The sequence below is a fragment of the Caretta caretta genome, chromosome 4 (assembly GCF_965140235.1).
Source record: "Caretta caretta isolate rCarCar2 chromosome 4, rCarCar1.hap1, whole genome shotgun sequence".
In the NCBI taxonomy this organism is placed as follows: Eukaryota; Metazoa; Chordata; order Testudines; family Cheloniidae; genus Caretta; species Caretta caretta.
In genome coordinates, this window is record NC_134209.1 from 67,981,090 (window position 1) to 67,999,915 (window position 18,826).

The 18,826-nt window shown below is 43.3% G+C and overlaps 1 protein-coding gene across 4 annotated transcripts in view; it reads left to right on the top strand.

Moving 5' to 3' along the window:
- LOC125635697 (serine/threonine-protein kinase DCLK2) overlaps window positions 1-18,826 on the top strand; it is a 144,992-nt gene that overhangs the window by 82,176 nt on the left and 43,990 nt on the right. For all 4 annotated transcript variants that reach the window (XM_075127730.1, XM_075127728.1, XM_075127731.1 and 1 more), the window contains 2 exons: window positions 11,544-11,616; window positions 14,566-14,674. In XM_075127730.1, coding sequence (XP_074983831.1) covers window positions 11,544-11,616; window positions 14,566-14,674 — 182 coding nt within the window. The remainder of the gene's footprint in view (window positions 1-11,543; window positions 11,617-14,565; window positions 14,675-18,826) is intronic.

The following is an 18,826-nucleotide window of genomic DNA, read 5'->3' on the forward strand; positions in this document are numbered from 1 at the left end:
CAAAAGAAATAGTATTTTTCAATTCACCTCATAGAAGTACTGTAATGCAGTCTGTTTATCATGAAAGTTGAACTTACAAATGTAGAATTCTGTACAAAAAACCGCCAGCATTCAAAAACAAAACAATGTAAAACTTTAGAGCCTACATGTCCATTCAGTCCTACTTCTTGTTCAGCCAGTCACTCAGACAAGCAAGTTTGTTTACATTTTCAGGAGATAATGCTGCCAGCTTCTTGTTTACAATATCACCTGAAAGTGAGAACAGGCGTTCATGTGGCACTGTTGTAGCTGGTGTTGCAAGATATTTACGTTCCAGATGCGCTAATGATTCATATGTCTCTTCATGCTTCAACCACCGTACCAGGGGACATGAGTCCACGCTGATGACAGGGTCTGTTTGATAACTATCCAAAGCTGAGCAGACTGATGCATGTTCACTTTCATCATCCGAGTCAGATGCCAACAGGAGAAGGTTGATTTTCTTTTTTGGTGGTTTGGGTTCTGTAGTTTTCACATTGGAGTGGTGCTCTTCTAAGACTTCTGAAAGCATGCTCCACACCTCATCCCTCTCAGATTTTGGAATGCACTTCAGATTCTTAAATCTTGGGTCGAGTGCTGTAGCTATCTTTAGAAATCTCACATTGGTACCTTCTTTGCGTTTTGTCAATTAAAGTGTTCTTAAAACAAACAAACATGTGCTGGGTCATTATCTGAGACTGCTATAACATTAAATATATGGCAGAATGTGGGTAAAACAGAGCAGAAGACCTACTATTCTCCCCAAGGAGCTCAGTCAAAATATAATTAATGCATATTTTTAACAAACGTCATCAGCATGGAAGCATGTCCTCTCAAATGGTGGCCGAAGCATGAAGGAGCATATGAATGTTTAGCATATCTGGCACATAAATTCTGGCCAGAAAAGTGCCATGTGAATGCCTCTTCTCACTTTCAGGTGACTTAAATAAGACGAGGGCAGCATTATCTCCCGTAAATGTAAACAAATTTGTTTGTCTTAGCGACTGGCTGAATAAGAAGTAGAACTGAATGGACTTATAGGCTCTAAAGTTTTACATTGTTTTGTTTTTGAGTGTATTATGTAGCTATCTACATTTGTAAGTTGCACTTTCACGATAAAGAGATTGCACTACAGTATTTGTATGATGTGAATTGAAAAATATTTCTTCATATTATTTTTATTACAAATATTTGCATTGTAAAAATGATAAAAGTGAGCATTGTACACTTCATATTCTGTGTTGTAATTTAAATCAATATATTTGAAAATGTAGAAACATCCAAAAATATTTAATAAATTTCAATTGGTATTCTGTTTATCAGTGTGATTAAAACAGCAATTAATAGTGATTAATTTTTAAAAGCATGATTACTTTTTTTGTTAGTTGTGTCAGTTAACTGTGATTAATCGACAGCCCTAGTTTTAATCAAACCTCTGAACTTTTTGCACATCACTAGAAGTTCAGTTTACCAGGGACGGGAGAGTGTTGTTGCAGGCCCTGCATTTTGAAATGAAAGGTAGTAATTGTGGGCACCAAATGGAAGATCATTGTGCATAATGTGAGAGTTGGGGAGAGGCTTACTTTATCTTTTCAGCATAGATGCTGATTTGCTGAGTCATTCAGAAATTTGACAGTCAAACAAACCATGATAGTGTCTTGGATAATGCAGGATGACTTAACAAGGAGGACAGTGTTCTTTTTTAGTCTTCTGTAAGTTGATGACTGACAGTTGAAAAGTGCAACTCTTCTCGTTGGCATCTCCAGTGACCCAGATCTATAATGCTCTTAAAATACATGTTTTCTCCTTGGCTCCAGCAGATCCACTATATCTGCTGCTACTAGAGAGCACTGCACCATTTTTTTTTAAAAAAAAAGCAAACTCCCAATTTGAAAGGGTTAATCAAATCTGTCAGAAACATTCGTTTAGGGAAAAAGTGGAATAAAGTACTTAACATTATGAGATTTTTAAGCTTGGTCTCAGACTTTCCAATGCTCCCTTATGTGTGTTTGTTTGGTTATTAATAGACATCAGGATTTGTGAAGTGTTTTTGAAACTCATCTCAGACTGGTTAATTCAGCTAAAATGTTTCATTCTCTGTCTGACACTTAAAACTGTTCTTACAATCCATATGGTGAAAACCATGGTAGCAAACTGGTTTAGGTGATTGGTGTGTCCAGCAGATGTTTTGTGTGTCTCTTCTGAAATTAAGGTCCGTAAAACCCAGCCTTGCTTTGTAAATTTCTGTAAATAAACAGGCTTTAACTTTGAGGGATAGTTTTGGAAACCGGATTAAGCAACTAAATAGTACTGTGCTCTAGTGTGTGTGTGTGTGTGTGTGTGTGTGTGTGTTTTCAATGTGTTGAGACCAAATGACTACGGTCAAAGGGCATTATGGCCCTCATTCAGCAAATCACTTATGTGCATGCTTAACTCATTGACACCAGTGGGACTAGTCTCATGCTTAAAGTTAAGAATGCACTTACGTGATTTGCTGGATCAGAGCCTATATTCTTCTGGGGTTAATTTTTTTTAAATTTTCCTTTAATCATGCTAGCATGTTCAATTTTAAAAATATATACTTCCACAAAGTTTATCATTTTATCCTAGTGAAATAAAAATAATAGAGCTTGTGAGAGGAATCCTTAGACACTGCCTTCAGATATTTACATTTAGATAGAAAGATTTAGCCTGTCTGTGCTAGAAAGGGAAACATGAGCTTGATACTTAGTGTAAAGCCCATTTACAGCTATCATAGATGGGATCGGAATGCTGAACGCTCTTGCTGAAGAGATTTTTGAGCTGCATGACAGTAATGTGAGTAAAAAGAAAGAGTACTTGTGGCATCTTAAAGACTAACATTTATTTGAGCATAAGCTTTCGTCTGATGCATTCAGTGGAAAATACAGTGAGGAGATTTATATACACAGAGAACATGAAACAATGGGTGTTACCAATGCTTTAAATTGCCCACCTTGATTATCACTACAAAAGATCTCCCCCCGCTCTCCTGCTGGTAATAGCTCACCTTACCTGATCACTCTCGTTACAGTGTGTATGGTAACACCCATTGTTTCATGTTCTCTGTGTATATAAATCTCTCCACTGTATTTTCCACTGTATGCATCCTTTGAAGTGAGCTGTAGTTCATGAAAGCTTATGCTCAAATAAATTTGTTCGTCTCTAAGGTGCAACAAGTACTCCTTTTCTTTTGGCGGATACAGACTAACACGGCTGCTACTCTGAAACCTGAGTAATGTCAGTGTAGTTCTTCAACATTTCTAATGCAGCCCAGCCAAGTACTCGACATTACAGTAGAAAGTGAAGAACTTAATATTTAGTGCACCAGCCAAATGTGGGACTGCTGGGTCCCATTTATATCAGGCTATCTCCCACTGAGTTAATGATGAGAACCTGAAACAAGCAGAAGACCAAACAAAAATAATGGAGTCTTTCACTGTAGCATGGGCTTCTGGGACAAGAACTGCAATGAGTGAGCAAATATAAAGCAATATGTCAGTGACAGTGAGGATTTTGTCCTGGGACTGTCCTGGCTCAGAGCCTCAGGTTTTTTTTTCAGTCTTGTCCAATGAATCAAAATGGATTAGAGCTTAAGTGTGCAATAGGCTTTATTATTATTATTTTTTAAAGTGGGAAAACCTAAAATAACACTATGGTGGCTATTTCACTGCCCCTTTTTAGCACCATGCTTCCATATGCATATGTTCAGTCATGATGGTTATCTTGTCACCTTCTGTCATGATGAAGACGTCCTTGTAATCCTCAGACACTCCCTCATAGCCTTTAACAAATGAGCCTCCTACAGTGCCATACTACATATTATCTATTTCAATATTCTATTTCATATCTATCACACTATATATGCCAAAAGTTAAAATAGTCAAATTCAAATAGTTGGCCACCAACTAGACCATGCTTTCCACTGACTGTTAGGTGGGTAGCCCTCACAGACATTAAACATCTAGTTGGAACAGATACATCTTCGCCTAAAAGCTGCTGAATTAAGGCTGACTCATCCCTGGAGGGAACAAATTCTAGAGATGAGGACTCTTCATAGAGAATGCTTTATTGACCAACCTGTAGGTGCATTCTAGCCATTTTCTAGTCACTTCATGTAGCCATGTAGGGGAATTAAATAAAGGAATAATATTCCAGATCCTCAGCTGCATAGTGAAGACCTTATCACTCATTTCTGTTCAAGACAGCATCCAATTTACATGTCGTGTTCAAGTTTAAAGTAAACACTTTCGTTTCTAACACCGTAAAGAAAAGTTGATGCGTCAGTGAGACGTATATAAAATTGCAGTACTTTTCTCATAGCCTCTTTCGACAAAATCTAAACTTGGTTTTGCTTTTTGGGTGAGGGCAAGGGGAGAGAAAAGAAGGGTTTGGGGGTTTTTTTCATCTCATCAGCAGGTATCTGCTCATCTTATCCCACATATTCTCTTGTTGGAGTGACTGACTGCATAAGAGACCTATATCCAGAATTAGATATTTACCCATAACTGGGTATGGAAAAAGTTGTGGGGGAGGGGCTATGGAAGTAGTGATAGGTAATTTCATTGCAGCTGTCTGGCCCTCTTGTAATTCTGTAAGTCTTATTTTGGGTTATCTCAATGGTACCTGGCCAGGTTTAAAACAGCTTTATGAAGTACCACTGACTTTTTTTGTCACTCCCATCTTGTTCTGTCCTTGTATTGCTGTGGTAGTCATGCAGTTGACTGTTTGAAAGAGTGTGGGGAACACTTATGTCTTTGGAAAAGCCCAGCGCTTGTCTTCACAAAGATGCTTCCTTTCCTTTATAGAAATAATATATTTAAACTCATTAAGAAGCAGATTGAAGAATATCAAGAACTGTGTAGTCTTACAGACAACCTCAAAACAATATCAGCTTGTGGGAATCAGAGGGTTCCTCTTAGGTCTTTTGGAAACATTCACCATTTCACCATAATAATTTTTATGGCATGGCTGCTGCCAGGGAAGGGAAAAGGATTTCTTACAATGTAAATTAAATGTTGTTCTTTGTACAGTATTTCTTATGAAATACTGTTAGCAGATTTATGATGACATTGTAATACAAATTATAAACTGTAAAGATGCAAACCACATCCAATTCCACGTGACTCACTTGTCTCCTGGCTACTGCAAATGATTATTTTAAATTTCTAGAGCCACTTCTTATGGACTTACACAGTGGAACTATTCACTGTAATATAGTACATAGAATGTAATCAAATGATTTCACTAGCATTAATTTGCCACAGACTATAACTGTCAGTATTATTAACTCAGCTGCAAATGTAGTCATAATGCAATTGTATAGTGTAGTGGCTTACTAAACACTTTCTGTACAAGAAGATTTCCTTAGGGATGAACTTAAAGAAACCTTAGTGGTGCAGAAATAGTACTGTATGCTGTGGGTCCTATCTCTCTCTAATAAATATTTTACTGTTATAAGCTTAATTTTTCTGAGTCTTCAGTTAATTTAAAATTTCAGGTGATAAGCTACAAGATGTGACCAAAAGTGACAGGTTTTTGGGAAGCTGCTGTATTAGAAAAGAAATTAGTTCCTTTAAGTTAGTTTTAAAATGAGGTTTCCCATGCTTTGTACACAGTACTGGTTTCTATAGGATGGAGGTCTCTCTCTTGACATTAATGAATGACTGGGAATTTGATTGATGGCGAGAATGGTTAGTCATGCCATACTCTTTAGGCTAAATTTAATGTGTTCATTGCATCTTGTCACACTGAGCAACAAAATACATGCTTTAAATTCACAGGCAGATCTGCCATGAGTGTCCTTGTTGCAAAGCAATATATCAGAATGTCACCCAACTTCTCCAGCTTTGTCAAACAGCCACTATAAAATAATTCCATATACAGAACAGCATGTTGGATGTTTGTGAAGCTGTGGAAAATTAATACTCTTCCACAGAGGTTTTGGTTTTGCACATTTCTGCCTGACGAACCTAAAATGTTAGTTGGACAGGGTTATGATTTTTAGAACAGATTTTGTGGTGTGGTTTGTTTTTTGACAGTATAAGTAATACTATATTTGACTAGTTTTGTAAATTGTGTATTTGTTGTAAAGTGTCTTCTGTGTGTCACTGAATGCTCTGTTGCTTTGGTTTAGTGTTGATTTTGCTCTGGATGTTATGTGAAAACATGAATTGAGGATGCGACTTAAGGAAGGCAGAGGTGAAGATTGCTAAACTGCACAAAAAAAGAAAAGTGCTAACTGTCACTGTGCCTCAGTGGGTCACAGCTGAGAATACCAGACTCAGGACAAACTGCTGAGAAATAGGACAGACTCACCCCTCATCTGGTGGTTATTCTAAACCTCTGTCTTACTACACTGGTTAACAGCAAGTCATAAATGCAGTCTCCTTAGGCATTCCAGCCCTTGCTTCACCACCCAGCCACTGAACTTTATGATGAGTAAAAAGAAAAGGAGTACTTGTGGCACCTTACAAGTACTCCTTTTCTTTTTACTCATCATAAAGTTCAGTGGCTGGGTGGTGAAGCAAGGGCTGGAATGCCTAAGGAGACTGCATTTATGACTTGCTGTTAACCAGTGTAGTAAGACAGAGGTTTAGAATAACCACCAGATGAGGGGTGAGTCTGTCCTATTTCTCAGCAGTTTGTCCTGAGTCTGGTATTCTCAGCTGTGACCCACTGAGGCACAGTGACAGTTAGCACTTTTCTTTTTTTGTGCAGTTTAGCAATCTTCACCTCTGCCTTCCTTAAGTCGCATCCTCAATTCATGTTTTCACATAACATCCAGAGCAAAATCAACACTAAACCAAAGCAACAGAGCATTCAGTGACACACAGAAGACACTTTACAACAAATACACAATTTACAAAACTAGTCAAATATAGTATTACTTATACTGTCAAAAAACAAACCACACCACAAAATCTGTTCTAAAAATCATAACCCTGTCCAACTAACATTTTAGGTTCGTCAGGCAGAAATGTGCAAAACCAAAACCTCTGTGGAAGAGTATTAATTTTGAGTAGTTACTGAAAACTAATTTCATCAAACAAACGGTTCTTCTGGTCTCAAAAGATCAGCTACATACTCCCAGCACTAGGGTAGCCATGTGTCTGGTTTTTGACCAGAACACCCGGTCGAAAAGGGACCCTGGCAGCTCTGGTAAGCACTGCTGGCTGGGCCGTTGACTGTCCTGTTGGTGGCATGGCGCAGCAGGGCAGGCAGGCTCCCGGGAAGCAGCCAGCATGTTCCCCCCTCCGGCTCTTATGTGTAGGGGCAGCAAGAGGGCTCCGCATGCTGCTCCCACCCCAAGCACCGTCCCCGCAGCTCCCATTGGCCAGGAGCTGCGGGGGTGGCACCTGCTGACAGGGCAGCGCACACAGCCACCTGGCCACGCCTCTGCATAGGAGCTGCAGGGGGGATATGCCGCTGCTTCCAAGAGCTGCTTGAACTAAGCACCACTCGGAGCCTGCACTCCTGACCCCCTCCCAGGCCTCAACCCCCTGCCCCAGCCCTGAACCCCCTCCTACCTTCCAAACCCCTCAGTCCCAGCCTAGAGCACCCTCCTGCACCTCAAACCCCTCATCTCCAGCCACCCCAGAACCTGAACCTCCAGCCAGAGCCCTCACAACCCCCCGAACCCCTAGCCTGGAGCCCCCTCCTGCACTCTGAACTCCTCAGCCCGGAGCCCCCTTCTATACTCCAAATCCCTCATCCCCAGCCCCACATCAGAGCCTGCACCCCCATATGCAGCCCTCACCTCCCCACACAACTCCTTGACCCAGCTTGGAGCCCCCTCCTCACCCTGAACCCGTTATTTCTGGCCCCACACCGGAACCCACACACCCAGCCCAGAGCCCCCTTCCATAGTCCTAACCCTCAGCTCCACCCCAACCTGGAGCCCCTCCTGCACCCCAACCCCTTCATCCCTGGCCCTACCCCAGAGCTCGCACCCCAACCCACTGCGTCAGCCTGGAGCCCTCTCCCGCACTCTGAACTCCTCATTTCTGGCCCCACCCTGGAGCCCGCACCCCTAACCAGAGGCCTCACCCCCTCCCACGCCTCAGTCCCCTGAGCCAGCCTGCTGAAAATGAGTGAGTGAAGGAGGGGACAGCGAGCGACAGAGAGGGGAATGGAGTGAGCAGGGGCAGGGCCTCGGAGAAGGGGCAGGACATGGGCTGGGCCTCGGAGGAGAGGCGGGGCAGAGGGTGAGGCAAGGGTGTTCGGTTTTGTGCGAGTAGAAAGTTGGCAATCCTAGCCAGTGCATAGCCAATATTTATAACTTCAGATACAAAAATGAGCCATGCATATCAACAGGATAATTATATTTAGTATATCATAACTTTGCCATTGACACCTTACAGGATATACTTTGTACAAGATGTGTTGCAATTGTTTAAATGGCAATATTAATGGCCATATCTCAATCATACAGCATCACACTAACGTACGGTACTTTTAACTAAAAGCAGAAGTCATCATTAGATACAGGAATGGAGCCTAGAGTCTAAAGTGTTGGATGTATTCACAGTTTTTAAGAGAGCCAAGATATTTCTACTCTTTTAGTTAGCAGCATAAGATTAAGCTACTGCATGGTCACCGTAGAAACTAGAGCCAAATTCTGCCTTTCAGTATGAATTCTTTGACAGGTGTTGCAGAAATTGGAGATCAGAATAGAGTCCTCTGAGCCAAATCCTTCTCCTCAGAGCATGGTCCATGTGATTGCACTGTGTAAGGGGAACAAGAAGTGGGAAGTTTGTGTGGGCTGGGAGTAGATGAGGATTTCTTCCCATTTCCAGGCTGCAAAACGATAATATATCCACTATATTAACTAATATAGTCACAGAGTTACAGGACCCTGCAGTAGTTTCTGTGCCTGTTTTTTCCCTTATTACATAGGGAATGGCTGGTAGACTGGTGAGTCTTCTTGCAAGTCCAGTGTCCTGACTCTTCCCCCATTTCACCTCCAAAATCTCCATGTGCATTGTGGTGCAGGGAGTGCTAATGGAGCTGTGCCTGCCAGCTTAATTTGGGTAGCTGGCTGCTGGAATTGTCCCTAAACTCTTCACAGAATAGAAAAATAACTTTCTAATCTGTGACAGTTTTAAAAAAAATAATCTCTTTAACAAGACTGCCCGCAGTATAGCTATTCTATCATTTTGCTGGATAAAAAGAAATTCAAGGGATATTGCAAATGCTGGTCATCCTAAAACATAAATGTAGTTGCTCTGCTTTGTAAGTATATGCACATAGACTATCTGCTTATGTCCCTTCTCTTCCTCATCAACTTAGTGTCTGGGAAGCATTGAGGAATTGTTTCCCTACCTCACCAGAACGCTGCAAGGATTATTACCCCAATTTTACTGCTGAGGAATTGAGGCACAGAGGATCTGATCCACAACACATAAACTCCCATTGATTTCAGTGGGTATTGGATTAGGCCTAAAGAAGTTATGACTTGCCCAAAGTCATGCAGTAAGTGTGGCAGAGCTGGAGCTAAAACCCTGAGTCCTAGTCTAGTGCCTTAATCACAGACACCACCATCCTTCCTCTTGCCTTTCCACTATTCTTGCCTGCATCTTTCTAGCCCAGCTCACTAGAGAGTAAGATTCTAGTACACTTCACTATCTAGTACACTTCACTTCACTCTCACAAGGATGAAGCAGTCTAGAAATGTGGATTGGAGGATGTGCTATTTTCACCTATTATCACTTATTCAATGACATCTTTGAATCATAACCAAAAGAGAGATTAGATATTTTTGCTGATGACTCACTTCGCAGTTGTACAAAGGTGGCTCAACGTTGTTATCCCCATTTTACGTTTGGAGAAGCTGTGGTTAAGTGACTGACTGAATTACAATCTTCTGTCAGTGACATAAACAGGACACCTGGATTCAGTTCCTAACTCCTTTATAGCAACTAGATAATGCTGCTTTCATTATGAATTAACTTATGCTGTTTAAAAGTTATTAGGAAGTGGTAACTATCCAGTTGCTGCTGACACTGTCTGACAAGCAGCATTGTTTCTGCGGCTTCATAAAATTAAGTTGCACCGTATCTAGTTACTTTAGCTGTTTTGTACCTTTAGCACTTTAGCACTTTTTTGGCACTTTAGATGCCACTGGAAACTTGAGCACTTATTAGCATTATGTGAGACTTTAACAAAATCTTTCTGACAATAGTGTTAATGACTTAAAATATTCAGTAATGTAACAAGATAATGTTAGCTGAACTTGAAAATGCTGCACTTGCATTCCCAGGTGTTTGTGCAAAGCCTTGTTTCAGCAGATACTGAGCTTCAGGCAGAGAAGCATTTTAATCCTTTGTGGTGAATGGTGAGAACTGTATTAACTCATGAAATAAGCAAGGAAAAGAGCCCCAGGGAACAGGTAGAAGTGTCTTGTAAAGAAGGAAGGAAGGTGCTTTTAAATACCTATTAATAGAGCACCATATGTTTTGAACTGAAATGGGAAGAGGTACATAGAACATTTTCACTGTTCGATTGCTTTCAATTTATTCATTGCACAAGTCCCTGCCCCCTTTTACAATAACACTGCACTGCTTTATATATCACTGTGTGATGTGAGGAAAGAACTTTTCTTAATTAGTTGTGAAGATCCTGTTAACATATAGTACCTGTAAAAGGGAGTTACTTTGGGAAATGTCATCTTGTCTGAATTTCTCCTTAAAAATTTGTTTACTCTTTATTTTTATATATAATAGTTATTAAAATCTGCATTGTACAGCTGGGATGCAGAACAGTTATCTGACTTCAGTTTCTCTGAATTCTAAGCATTCACTTCAGTGACAGTATAAAAAAACCACCACTAAATTTAAAGCTAATTTTAGTGTTCGTAGAGGTGCCAGACTGCCAGCCCTAGATATCGAAGTTCTCCTTTTAGACATAGAAATTAGTGGTGGCAATGGAAGCCTCCGTACACCACCCTCCCAGCATGCCTCAGTGCTAATCTAAAGAGACTATGCATCAGGGTGAGAGGGAAATTCTATTAATGAAACTACAAACAGTACCAGTTGTGATGGTGGATTTTAGGTTATGGCCTGAGACCACCAATTCGTTGTGTATTGGCCTCTGAACTATGTGTAGTAATGACTCTTGGCTACTACTGGTTTTGAATCTGGCTTAGATGTGAAAATTTTTGTAGTCCTTACTGGTCCCTTGGTTTGGGGGAGGATGGAATTTCCCTTCCCACACTAACTCCATAAAGCCCAAGTATCACTTCACAAAAGTAGAGAGAATGTCCCTCACAGTGATTATTCCCAGTGAAATAAGTGGTGTGACTCCTCGCACAAACAGGGCCTCAGGACTGGGATCCCAGTTGTTAAGGGCAGCCCTAGTGCAAGATAACAATGTTGAATAAGTATAAAAAATTAATATATATAAAAATTAAATTGAGGGAAGATAAGACTCGTTTTCTTATTATTCATTTTACTAACTTTAGTAACTTTCGTAACTCAGAAATAATGGACTTATGCATATTTCCATAGATTCCTCCACACTGTGGCTCTTCTTCCAATGTCAATGGTGTGCCTGAACTATTCCATTGCATAAGTCTTGAAGGTAAGCACTTAAACTGCTGTTTGTTTGCTACTAACCTTCACAAACCTTGTTCACATTTCAGTGACTTGTTAGCTCAGTGATACTAGACAACTGCTAGCACTCTGTCAGATTTTAATCTTAGACCAGGGGTGGGCAAACTTTTTGGCCTGAGGGCCACATCAGGGTGCGAAACTGTATAGAGGGCCGGGTAGGGAAGGCTGTGCCTCCCCAAACAGCCTGCCCCCTCCCACTCTTCACCCCCTTACCATGCAGCTCAGAGCAGCAGGAGGTCGCAGCCCCACTGCCCGGCCAGAGCCAGCCACACTGCCAGCGTGGCTGCAGAGGAGGGGGGACAGCAGGGGAGGGGCTGGGGGCTAGCCTCCCCATCCAGGAGCTCAAGGGCCGGGCAGGATTGTCCCGCAGGCTGGATGTGGCCTGTGGGACGTAGTTTGCCCACCTCTGTCTTAAATCCTTGACATTCCTTACTTGGTACTGAATGTTGGATTCAGTACTAGGTACTGAATGTTCGTTACTGTACTTGCTATATCAAATCTGTACAGTGAGAGAGATGAATTTGATTTTCAATTTTATTGACGCTTTACCAAATGGTAGCAGACTTTTAGACCTTATAGGTCAGTTTCCCATTGGAAGACAAATCAATGTCCAGCTATTCTCACAGTGTTTATTTACAAAATGTATCTACACCCTGTTTCCTTTAACAAAATGTACGTAGGCAAATCCCTCTTTCAGAACTGTGAGTTGAAGCACCACTGTCTTCTTACAAAGAGGTAGCTGTCTTGAGCCTCTTTCTCTTCTGAGTTCCCCTGGAATCTCACTGCCCAAAACATTATTGGCTCAGCTCCCTGGAATTTAGATTAGAGGATTTGGATTAGAGGGAACCTGGGAAACCCTCTAATCCAAAGCTAGGTCACAACCCCAAAGCTACGTCTTGCAATATGGCCTGGCCATTTATCCTTCTTTTATGCTGTTATGCAACCAACACACAGGAATTTCGGAAAAGGTTTCACTGTCCAGAACATGCTTTAATCCACACAGTCCCATTAACGACTGCCTGGATACAGAGAGAGTTTCATCCTGAGTTTAACCTCAACAACTCAAAACGTGCATGCCATAGCAATATCTTCATTAATACACTCCTCTTATAACTTGATTTAATATGTTACAAGCGGCAGCTCTGGTCTAAAATTTTTTTTATATATTGACTTCAGGATTGAGGCCCCCTTTACAAGAAGATTTCTTTGTTTCTAAAGATCTGACCTTTGGTATTCAACCTGCCAGCATTCAAGGTTTTTCACCCAGTCCATCTTTATAGCATTATACTAGTCCATATTTATAATCATCTCCTTGCTCCCAAGCAACATTATCCCCAGCAGCAGCTTCACCAGTCATTCTGGAGAAAGCTGTAGGGTGCAAAACAAATATAAAACCCTGCTCTTCAGTCAAATCCCAGTGGGCACTTTAGAGTGATACATTAATGGAAATTATGAACATTGTGTCTATGGTGACCCCTCCAAAGTAAGGTGTTTGCAGTTGAACTGGAACTGTAGGTTTCCTCATGATAGCCCATTTTGCTGCAAGTGGAGCCTATCAGACCAGCCAGCCCACCTGTTCTAAACTTACCTTTTTAGTTCTGTAGGAGATCATCTTATGGATAAATCTCTGTGACCATTGTGGGGACTTTGTTAATTTTTTTGTTTTTTATTACAAAATAATCTGTTGAGAATAGGGAGGCTAGTAAAGCATTGATGATCTTGTTCCTACAAAAATACTTGCAAATTGATGTCTCTTTATGTGTGTGAAAGAGTGGCTGTAGCCAGGGTGGGAGAGCAAGGTAAGAAACTTAATAAAGAACAGTGTTTTAAGGCCATGATCTTGTTTGTTCCTACTTTACTTGAAGTCTATTTCCAATGTAGACAGAAGTGTTGGCTATGATCTAAAACTAGTTCTTGTCTCCCTTTAATAAAGCGATTAAGTCTTTAAAGTGGGATGACACTATTATACTGTAGAATTAACTGGTTTTAAGGAAAGATACAATGTTATTAAAAAAACCCTAACATTAGCAGTTATAAAACTTATCTGAAGTTTGGCACTATGACAAGAAATTTCGTACATAGAATTTCAGTGCCAAATTTTCTAGACGACTGGGACCAGAATTGCTCTTTAATTAAACAAATCAAAGACGATGAGATCCATAGGCAATATTGTCAGTAAAATGTAATGTCTCTTAAATGTTTTTGGTTTAATTGTAATACACAAGAAAAGTGTAATTGCAGTCTTCAGTATTTGGTTGGATATGTTGTTACACCTTAGAAAAAGTCTTGCATAGGTGGTTTAGCCAAGAGACTTGTATGATAGCTGCTGTCTGTGCTAAGCAAGAAGGAGTCAAGAGTTGAGTTCAATTTTTTTATGGTATAAGAAGGGCCTCAAACAACACAAAATATGTTTCATAAGTCATCTGAAATTTTCCTCATTAGTTAAATACATAAATAGCTGTCTTTTTTCATTACCAAATTTCTACAGTTTTTCATGAATTATAATTCCGTTCCTTTTGAGCATGGAAAAAGGAAAATGCCAATGAAAGATAAGATATTTTAAAACGAAAGCCCTCTTAATAAAAAGCTAAACGTGTCAGGACATAGCTGGAGTTAAACATTTAACTAGAATTTCTGTCACCTTTGGGATTTGTCAACATAGAAATGATAATATATTAATGTTTTTCCTATATGTTAACGAGGACAAGAAGGTCACACAGCTCTGATTAAGCTTTACCAGTTCTTTTTGCTGTTTTGAAATAAAAACAAAGGGACAAACTGTACTGAACACAGTTTATTTTTACATTCCTATTTTGTATCCAGGAATATATACACTGTACTCTTGAAGTCTGTGGGGATATGCCACATTGCTGATGTCTCTCTCCACCTTACATTATTGTCCTTGCTGTTTGTGCAGGTGTGAATGGAAACAAGTGCTCAGGGTCATCCACTATTCTTGAGAAATACAGAGTGGGAAAGGTGATTGGTGATGGCAATTTTGCTGTAGTAAAGGAGTGCGTAGAACGGTAAGCAAGGAAGTTTTTTAGCTATTTTTCAGTTCTATTTCTTGTAAGCTGTTGATTTAATTAAACAAAATCCAGTGTGTACGTCTGAGACAGAGTGTGTGTATATGTAGAAAATGTACACAGGTGTACATAGTATAAATGTATGGCATAACAAAAAAATTCACAAAAAGTCATGATAGTGCAAAAATGAGAAATAAATATGTCGTCGTCTTCTTCGAGCGATTGCTCATGTCCATTCAACTTAGGTGTGTGTGCTCGCCACGTGCACTGGTGCTGGAAGTTTTTCTCTCAGCAATATCTGTAGGGGACCGGCTCTGGCACCCCCTGGAGTGGTGCGCATATGCCGCGGCATATAGGGCACTGCCGACTCCCTTCACCCTTAGTTCCCTCTTGCTGCCAGTGATGGTGCATGGAACTGGTGCTGCTTCAGCTAGAGCTGTTGCTTTTCGTTCATTTGAATGCATTTGCCTCTTGCAAAGATTACTGTATTTGGTTTCCCTCTAGTTTAGTTCAACCTATTTGTTAAGTTAGAGACTTAGTAGGTCCCTAAAGGGACTTCACCTCGGGATGGGGCATGCCCTGGTCCCCAGGCTTTAAATTCTGCGATTGCTGTAAAAGGCCCATGCCCATTAGCGATCCACATAATAGTTGTTTACGGTGCTTGAGCGAAGGTCACATTAGTGATAAGTGCAAAATCTTCAAGCTCAGGATGAAGAAAGAGCATGCCATTCATTTGAAGGCACTCCTGATACAGTCTGCCCTTACCCTGATGCTGGAGCAGTGCTCCGATTCGGCACTGAGCACTGTGACCTCGGTGCGCAGTGCCCCGCTGGTATTGTCTACGAGCTGGCTCCAGTCTCGTTCCGTGGCCCCAGCCAATAAGCCCAGGAAGATGGGGCAAAGAAGGTCTCCAGCTTCCTGCGAGGGAAAGGACAAGTCTGGGGTGGACCAAGGCCCTGTCTCTGGTCCCTCTTCACCCCCTTGGGGATCCGGGCTTCAGCTCAGGTTGAGCTGTGTAGCCCAGCCCGCTCCCCGCCAGCTATCCCAGATAGCGGCAGAGGTCCTCGTTATCTCTGAGTGCCGTCCAAAGCGAAAGCCCTCAAAGCGGCACAAGACATTATGTCCCTCCCAGTGCTGCCCACTCCAGCCCCTGTGGGGTCCTGGCTCCAAGGTAAACTGGCGTTGGGACTACCACAGTCTCCACCTTTCTGGCGGCATTCCCTGTCGCAGGGGACATCCCACCAACAGTCGCCCTCTCGCAGCCGACACGCTTCTGACCATGATAGGCAGAAGCTTCATAGCTCCATCCAGTCTCCGGACCTAGGACAAAGGCAGAGAGGCTCGAGGCGTGTCTTGCTGGTAACCGGGCGCGGACTCTGGAGGCATGCGCTCCCCCGGTGCCTGGAATCTCCGCGGCACCAGTACTGCTCCAGGGACAGGTCGAGGGACCGATGATGCCAATCCCCCAGGGTGGTGTCACTGCATGCGGCTACATTTTCATGACGCCAAGCCCACTCTACTTCCCAATCCTGCTCCACATCCCGGTACCATTCATTAAGCTTGAGGCATAGATCGCTGGCCCAGGGCCATCGTGGCTCCACTAAGCACCACTGGTCACTGAGGCCCCGATTCAGACGCTTGTCAAGGTCAGCCAGATCCACCTCTGGGAGGGGCAACTGGTACCGATCGGGACAGAGTCTCCAATCAGCCCTGTCTTGGTCACAGGGAAGCGACCGCTCGGAGTCGAGCTCAGGTTCGGAGCAAGTTCCCTAGCAGCGGGGCAGACTCCGGCACCTACGGTGCAGACTACGTTGGCTGCACTGCAGCAGGGCTTGTGGCCTCAGACTCTGTGGACAGCACAGTGGTACCCATAGAACCCTTGGGGGTTCATTCAGCCCCCTCAGCCCACCTGCTTGGTATCCAGAGCTTTGGAGAGACCAGCTACCACCCCCCTCCAGCCCAAGAGGCCTCAGCTGCAGGCATCCCACAGGCACAGGAGGAAGTGGGCGAGCAAGCCACTGGGCCACCTATGGTTGCAGAGGACCCCATGGTACTGGCTTCCTCCTCCTCGTCTCCAGACGAGGCCATGGTGGGGCTCCCTCCACCAGTGCCCCAGGATGATGCTAAGGTGCATCAGGAGCTGTTAAAGAGGATTGCTACCAACTTGGGCCTCCAGGCAGAGGAGTTAGAGGAACCGGCAGATTCCCTCTTTAATGTTCTCTGCCCCGTGGCCCCAGCTAGGGTAGCTTTGCCCCTGCGTGAGGTGGTCACTAAAATTACAAATGCCCTCTGGCAAAACCCCTTCTTCTTGCCTCTGATCTCCAAGAAGGCAGAGTGCAAGTACTTTGTGCCATCTAAGGGCCCCAAGTACCTTTATACCCACCCTGCTCCCTAGTGGTAGAGGTGGTCAACCAGAGGGAGAGACTGGGTCAACCAGGGGGCCACCCCTAAGAATAAAGACTAAAGGAGACTGGACTTGTTTGGACGTAAAGTTTATTCATCCTCCAGTCTACAGTTGCGGGTGGCCAACCGTCAGGCCTTAGTAGGCCGCTATGATTTTAATATGTGGCAGGCCATGACCAAGTTCAAGAGCGCCCTTCCTGAGGCTTCTAGGAAGGTGTTCCGGGCAATCCTGGATGAGGGCTTGACTGCAGCCAGAGCAGCTCTCCAGGTGGCGTCGGATGCCGTGGACACCGCCGCCCATACCATGGCATCGGCTGTCTGATTGCACAGGGGTTCGTGTCTGCTCCTCGGAGGCTCAGCAGTCAATGCAAGATCTCCCTTTTGACTGGCACGTCCTGTTCGCAGAACAGAGGGACATTAAGCTCCATGGTCTGAAAGATTCGCGTACAACCCTAAAAACACTGGGCCTGTATGTCCTTGGACTTGCCTGCAAGCGGTTAAGCCACAGCAGCCTCAGAGCTAGGGGAACCACCCTCGCCAGGAGTCTCCCCACAAAAGATCCAGGTGCTACAAGAAGCACCCTGGCGACTAACCCCTGTCTACATCCCAGGTGGGCTTGACCCACAGTAAGCAGACTGGCAAGCACCCGTTTTGAGGGTATGCCTGTGGGCGACCTACCGGACTGACCCCAGATCCTTCCTCCCCTTTGTTTGCCAACTGCCTTTCTTCCTTCCTCCCTGTGTGGGCGTCTATGACCTCAGACCGGTGGGTCCTCAATATGGTGGCACAGGGTTACAGTGTTCAGTTACTTTCTGAGTGCCATCCAAAGCGGAAGCCCTCAAAGCGACACAGATTTTGCTCCAGATGGGGTCTGTGCAAAGGCTCCCTTATGATGCCTTCCTCCTGCCACGGGCAGGAAGCCTGATGTATTTCGTGTTCCCTCCAATTCCGCGCATCAGCAAAGTCCTAGTGAAAATCAAGAGAGACAAGGCTCAGGTTCTCATGCTTGCCCCAGCATGGCCTCGCCAGCACTGGTTTGGGATGCTATCAAGCTTGTCTGCGATCCCTCTCTGGCCCCTGCCGAACCGACCAGACCTGTTGTCACAGGATCATGACCAACTCTTGCACCCCTACCTCGCCCCCCTCCACCTGACAGCGTGGATGTTGTGTGGTTGAACCTGGATGAACGGGCCTATTTGGGAGGTGTGCAGAAGGTCCTCCTCGAAAGTAGAAAGCCCTCAACTAGGCAGATCTACCTGGAAAAGGTTTCAGAGTAACAGCCGTGTTAGTCTGTATTCGCAAAAAGAAAAGGAGTACTTGTGGCACCTTAGAGACTAACCAACTTATTTGAGCATAAGCTTTCGTGAGCTACAGCTCACTTCATCGGATGCATACTGTGGAAAGTGTAGAAGATCTTTTATACACACAAAGCATGAAAAAATACCTCCCCCCACCCCCCTCTCCTGCTGGCAATAGCTTATCTAAAGTGATCACTCTCCTTATAATGTGTATGATAATCAAGTTGGGCCATTTCCAGCACAAATCCAGGTTATCATACACATTATAAGGAGAGTGATCACTTTAGATAAGCTATTGCCAGCAGGAGAGGGGGGTGGGGGGAGGTATTTTTTCATGCTTTGTGTGTATAAAAGATCTTCTACACTTTCCACAGTATGCATCCGGATGAAGTGAGCTGTAGCTCACGAAAGCTTATGCTCAAATAAATTGGTTAGTCTCTAAGGTGCCACA